A 6,873-nucleotide genomic window follows, 5' to 3' on the forward strand; every position below is an offset into this window, starting at 1 on the left:
TATTCAAACCAATAACTGACAGTTTTATAACCCTTTTTTTTTATATGGGCTTTTTGAGGTGTCTTAGGCCTGTGCCTATTTTTTGGGTTTATTTTAAATATTTTTGGGTCAAAGTGTTCCCAAAAATAATGAATATCATAAAACTCGATCCCTAACTTGTATTTAAAATAACACTGTTTTAGTATTTAACACCAAAACAACATAGTTTTAATTTTATATTTTTAATATAAAATATATAATTTATATTTATATTATTATGTATAAGGGTAGGCGGCGGGGCGGTTAGCGGGTTTTTATAACCACCTATCAAAGCAGTTATGCGGTTAACATTTAACGTTTATAAGCAGTTAGTGTTTAACGGTTATAAGCGGTTTGCGTTTAACTGTTATATGCGGTTAGCAGTTGCGAAGCTGTTATAACCGTCCCGTTTGTACACTCTTACATTTTACATCATTTTTTTTCAAGTGGTTCTTTCATATTCATCTTTCCAATTTTAATTTAAATATGAGTTATTTTTCATCCTTTTTACGATCATTCTTTTAAACATTAAAAATTAAAACAACATATTTTTAATTTTATATTTGTTACACCTAAATCTACACTAGGGTTATTGGGCCTATCATCTGGCAATCAAGCCCATAGCCCGTTGATCCAGGTAAAAGCCAAGCACATTTATATGGGCTTTGTAGGAAGTAACCCAGTTTCGAAAGCACAGATACAACGTCGCTTCACCAAGCTCACACTCTCGGAAGACCATGCTCACCCGACTCGTATCATTTATTGAACCAACAATGCACACAACGCACGTATATGACGGTTATGGACAAGATATGCACCGATCATGCTAACATAGACAGTTACTACCCACACTTAAATACCATAGACAGTTATGCGCCATTCTCTGGATCATGCCAGCCATGGTAACCACCGCATACCATTCTCGGAAATGATATCAATAGCAACAACGGTTTCTCATCAACCATAACGATCAGGCAACTAGAATATTAACTGCTCCGTCCATTACGACCAGAATCCCGGATCCTCCGCCCGGTCATCACCACCATCCTCATAAGACCTAACTATAAAAGGCTTATAGATAATAGAAACAGGTACTCACATAATTCATACTCTACTTAGCTTTATACTGAGTTTGCACAAATACTGATTTAACCATTGGAGGAGGAACGCCCCAGCCACTACCCGGCGCATCCTCTTAACGAGTGTTGTTATTTTGTAGGAAAGGAAGAAAGTACTAGCTCAATATTACCGATTTGCCCTTGGGTCTACCATACCGGAAACTATACCTACAGTTTGGCACCATTTGTGGGAACGATATCTTTTTCATTCTTACGAAATAAAATTCGCAATTATGGTGAACACAAGATCCAGAAGCCAAACCCGTCAGGAGGAACTAGCAGCCCAGGCTAGTCAGCGGCCATCGTTAGCGTATCAAAACGCTAGAGACAGGGAGCACATTGCATCCCTTGAAGCACAAGTAGTGCTCCCAGTCCAACAAAACGAGGAGCTGCGCCTTTGCTTCCTCACGCACTCACAATTAGAAATCAATCGGAATGGGCATTCGGAGGAGCAAGGAAATCACAACCATAATTCTGATGGTCACAGTCACCAGGGTGAGAGTTGTCACCGCCAACGTAATAATGACCAAGGCGAAAACGGTCACACAGAGAGCAATACTCGGGAAAACGACCGCAGAGGCGAAACTCCCAAAAAACAACAAAACCTGAAAGAAATCAACCCATAACTGGAGACCAGAATCAATCAGCAGTCACCCCGCAAAGTAAGGTAGATAAAGCCTTAGCGGAGCTAAAGACGAAACTTGATGCCATGGAGAAGAAGGAAAAACATAAAGCTGCTGTGGTGAGCAAATTTTTCACCAGGACAGAAATGCCCTTCACCAAGCAGGTGATTGACCACTCACTCCCCCACAAGTTCAAAGCACCTCAAATCCTGAATTATAGCAGAGTCAAAGACCCGACCGAGCACCTAAAAAACTATCGGATGCACCTGGCACTGTACGCCACACCCAACGAAATTGCATGCAGAGCTTTCCCCACCACACTCTTAGGAAATGCCAGGGAATGGTTTCGTAGCTTGCTGCCCAACCCCATAGGAACCTTTGAAGATCTTGCTCGGATCTTCTTAACCCACTTTCTGGGATCCAGGGAAAGGAAGAAGCCCTCCAGATACCTTCTGACACTCCACCAACAGGAAGGGGAGAGCTTGAAGGAGTTTATGGTCCAGTTCAATGTTGAGAAACTGAAGATAGAGGATCCTAGCAATGGTGTGATATTCTCCACTATCTATAATGGCATCTCTCCTGATGAGCCAATGGCAAGAAAAATTGCAAGGAGTCAACCGAGCAAGCCCCAGGAGCTATTAGATAAGGTAAAGGAATTCATCAACGAGGAGGAGACTTTAAAGGCAATGAAGTCAGCTCAGAAGTTGCCTAAGAAATTTGAAGATAAAAAGAAGAAAGACCATCAGAGGTCAGATGATCTGAGACCCTTTAAGAAGAAGTTTAGGGACTACAACTTCACTCCACTCAACGCCAATATTTTCAAAGTCTTGATGGAGGTCAAAAGGAACCCAGAATGTCGGAAACCCCCAAGAATGCCAAGGGTTCCACATAATCAGAACTCTGGTCGCTACTGATAAGTGCCAAATATTTCATATTTTGGACCCCCTTTATTTACATTAGTTAATCCTTTAGTTGTGTCGTTATTTAATGTTTTGTGTTAGTTTTGTGTTTTTAGTGTTTTGTAGGTTGTTAAAGAGAAACTGCATTTTTAAAGGGGAAAATGCAAAGTTTGGAAGAAAGCACACTTTGAGAAGATCTAGGTGATGTGATTAAGTTTAACCCAATTAAGGAAAGGATTAAAGTGAAATTTCTCTAATCAGAGTCAAATCGGATTGGATTCAAATTCAGATTCTGCACACATCTCAGTATTTTGACCATAACTTTTTACTAAAGTATTGGATTGAGGTGATTCAAGTGGCATTGGAAAGCTAACTCAAAATACTACAGTTCATTATGAAATATGATTTTCCTAATTGGAAAGGTTACTATGCCAAAATCACCCCTCAATAAAAGGACATAAATCTGGACGACTCCTATTCCGATTTCAGACTATTTTGACTGGGAGACAGACCTCCGAATTATCTAGGTTTACTAGGGCTTCTAGGGCTTCCCTAAGCCTATAAATAAACATCTTTACATTCAAAAAAAGATATAGAATTTCATAGACTAGTTTTGGGATACAATTTTGGAGACAAAATGTAATTCACAACTTTTATTTTAGTTTAGTTTTTCTTTCGATGTGGAGCTAAATTCTCAACTAAAGTTGTGAATGAAGCCTCATTGATGAAGAACAACGTTACTTTTATGTAAGTTTTTATTATTCCGATTTTATTGAGTTTATTATTTCAATTGTTTTACTTCTAATCAATTGTGTGGAGTGATTCTTGGATATCTCTTGCGATTCAAGGATGCACTTGATGATTTAAGATAATTTCACATAATTGATTACTTGATTTTATTTGTCTAAATAATTGGATATCCCTTATGATTTATTCTATGGATACATTTGGTGTTTCAATTAAGATTTGATATCTTTTTTGATTTACGAATACATTTGATAATTTAATTGATATTGAATTCCTTTTGTGATTTGTGCAATGAATGGATACATGTGATAGTTTTGATTAATGTTTAAAGCATAGTAAAACATATCTAAGATTTTAATTGTAAGAACTTCAGATTAATATTGATAAACATGGAAGTATGTTGTTATGATTCGGTGAGTGTGAATTCTCAAACCTTAGTATTTTATTTCTTAGTTTATTTTAATTAGTTTATGTTTAATCTTTTAATTTTTAAAACCAAAATTCAAAACCCTTTTGGAACTAGGTTATGATTTAATTAGTTTAGATATAAATTGCTCTTTCAACAATACAATTCTCTGTGGGATTGACCTCGCACTTGCAATTCATTAATTATAATCGATTCGTGCACTTGCGAGTTAAATAAATTTGCACAACAAGTTTTTGGTGCCGTTGCCGAGGGATTGTTCAATTTTTTAAACCAATTTATTTTTAAATTAGTTTTATTCTTTTACTAGTTATAATTAGGATTTTATTTTCCTGCAATTTGTTTTGTTTTATTCGTGTTACTAATAATAATAAAATAAAAAGATGTTTCTTGTTGTTTTTTGTTTTTTTTTTGGCTTGTTTTACAGTTTTGCCGCAGCACATTCCGCACACTCCTGCTAGTGTGATCGATCACAGCCCTGCTACACTCGAGGCCAAGACAGTAAGCTCAAGCGCATCTACTCTCGTTAACTGCCGCATCTTCACTCAAGTGCGATCGAGCACACATCAGCATGATAGAGCGCACTCCCAGCAAAGGCAGCAATTGCAGCAATTCCGTAGATCTTCGCCAAAAATTTATTTTTGGTCCTTTTGTGAGTTTTTAAATTTTAGTTTTATTTATTTATTATTATTTTTTTGTGTGTGTTAGTCATTTTTTTTAGTTTATTTTATTAAAAAAAATGGTTAATGTTTTATGTGCTAAAAAAGTGAGAGTGATCATGGATTCTATAGCTGAGATTCGAGCTGGGATCAAAGACTTACGTGATAAATTAGATCACTTCAAAGTAGCTAGATCTACCCCGACCCATTTTTCTCACACTTACACACCACATAAACCATCTTCATATGAGCAGATGAACACTAATTTCTTCAGCCCGGGGTTTACTTCAAATTCCAATTATTACAACCTAGACTGGAGCAACCATTATGATTTCTCGTGACAAACTCAAGCTACAGGAAATTATGCTCACCAATTTGATGAATTGCACCATTCAGACTATCAGTAGTTCAATCATCAAGCTCAACTGCCTACATATCAAACCACCACTCGAGTGCCACAACCTGCACCACAGACGTCACTAGAAGACATGATGAAAGCATTCCTGCTATCAACTGACAAGAATATCCAAGAGCTAAAGAATTCCAATGTGAACTTGTCCCAAGTCATACAAGAGCGGACGAACTCCGCCATGACCAATAGCAGAGACATACAAGAACTTAAGAACTTCACTCATCAAGCTATGTCAAGGTTGGAAGGACAGATCAGTCATCTAGTTGCTGAATTCAATAGAGTGGAGGAAGAAGAGTTTCAAAATCAATTGATGACTAAAAGGCACTACATGATTGATGAGGATGATTCCGAAAATTCTTATCATGAGTATGCCCAAGTCACCACCACGCTTGGGAGTGAGGAAATTGGAGATAGCATTGAGGATGAAGAAAAAGTTGAACAAAGTGAGCACCATGAAAATAAATAAATAAATTAAATTACAAAGGACAAAAAGGAAAGTGAACAAAGATAGCAAGTTTACCTAAATGACCAAAATACAACTCAAATTACAATATTGTAACTGTAAAGTGTCTACATAAATCAATTTGGATTGCCAATTGCCAGTTGCTACAGGCCCACACTGCATTCAATGCAAAAAATGTGTTAGATGTTTTTATTTCCTTGCATGCTTCATTGTAGTTCTTACCTTTGATAAAGATGTTAAGGGAGCTTTATCACTTAACATTGAGTAATTAGCAATTTGGCATGGACCTTTTAGGAATTATTCTAAAACTTGATTGGTAAAAATAAAGATGGCAGGATGAATCTAAGTTGAGGCTTGAGCCAATTCATATAGCTAAACACACAGATAAGAATGTACAAAATGTATACTAAAGTAAAACTTGCAGTAAAATGTGATCCACATCAAATTATAATAACAACAGTGTTTTAAACTAGATTTTCTATATGCTTGAGCAGAACTACCAATCCACCAATGAGATTATGAGATAGACTATATTCATGACAATGTAAATAGCAGGCTTAACACTTAGCAATATAGGAGCTCGTTAGACTTTTGATAAAAAGCATGAAGTAAAGCAAAGATAAAGAAAGTCAGAAAGGGATTTTGGGGAGTAATCAGAATGGGAAGTACTTTATGAAAAGTGAATACAAAATAAAACATAACATAACGCAAGAAATCAAAACACATATTGAGAGAAAATAAATTGCAACTACATACCCAGTACATGCAATAGCTAAAAAGCCAAAAAGCATAACTTTTGCTATTTTAGTGCAAATCAGAAGCCTAAGAGAGTAACAAATTATTGGAATCAAAGCATAAGATTAAGAGCTAATAGAGAAGACAATACTTCAGGAGATATGTACTCAAATGTTCAAAACTCAAAAGTAATTATAATCAATTGAAACTTCTCCAATTAAAAAGAAAAGAAACTACTAACTACCTCTCAACAAGAACGATAAGTTCAACCACAAACAAACATGTAATCTCAACAACTAACTAGAGGGTTTCACAAATTAGGCAATAGTAGCAAACTAGTAGTAGCTGCAGAAATATTATCCTAGTAAATACTCAAATTATCAAAAGTACATTCTAAACAACTGAAACTTCTCCAACTAAAAGAAAAGAATAATCTCATCAAGAAGAAGTTCAAGAACAATAGAGTCAACAATAAACAAACATATATGGAATCTTAAAATGTCCTAAGTATTATTAGTGTATCACAAACTACAAACAGACAGACATGAAATTACGAAATGAACAAGTATGTATCACAAATCAGTTTCTAGGAGTAGAGCAACATCATAAAGATTATCCTAATAAGCACTATAATGCTAAATAGTAGAAATAATCAGATAAACTTCTTCAATTAAAAGAGCATGGCAAATGATAATCAGGCAATATGAAATACCAATCTATCAAGTGCAAAAATGGGGCAACTTTTAATGAAGTTTGTTTCTTACTCAAGGGATAT

At 35.8% G+C, this 6,873-nt stretch overlaps 1 protein-coding gene across 1 annotated transcript; it reads left to right on the forward strand.

Annotated features, from left to right (window-relative positions):
* Nucleotides 1-1,845: 1,845 nt before the first annotated feature.
* LOC132187931 (uncharacterized) lies at nucleotides 1,846-2,673 on the forward strand. Its single transcript, XM_059602352.1, has one exon. It carries the CDS (start codon nucleotides 1,846-1,848, stop codon nucleotides 2,671-2,673), a length of 828 nt encoding a protein of 275 aa, XP_059458335.1.
* Nucleotides 2,674-6,873: the final 4,200 nt, after the last annotated feature.

Source organism: Corylus avellana, chromosome ca7 (genome assembly GCF_901000735.1).
Source record: "Corylus avellana chromosome ca7, CavTom2PMs-1.0".
Taxonomy (NCBI): Eukaryota; Viridiplantae; Streptophyta; class Magnoliopsida; order Fagales; family Betulaceae; genus Corylus; species Corylus avellana.

Excerpts from the sequence above, each read along its gene's own strand:
- LOC132187931 (XM_059602352.1), top strand. The coding sequence starts at position 1,846 with ATGGAGAAGAAGGAAAAACATAAAGCTGCTGTGGTGAGCAAATTTTTC.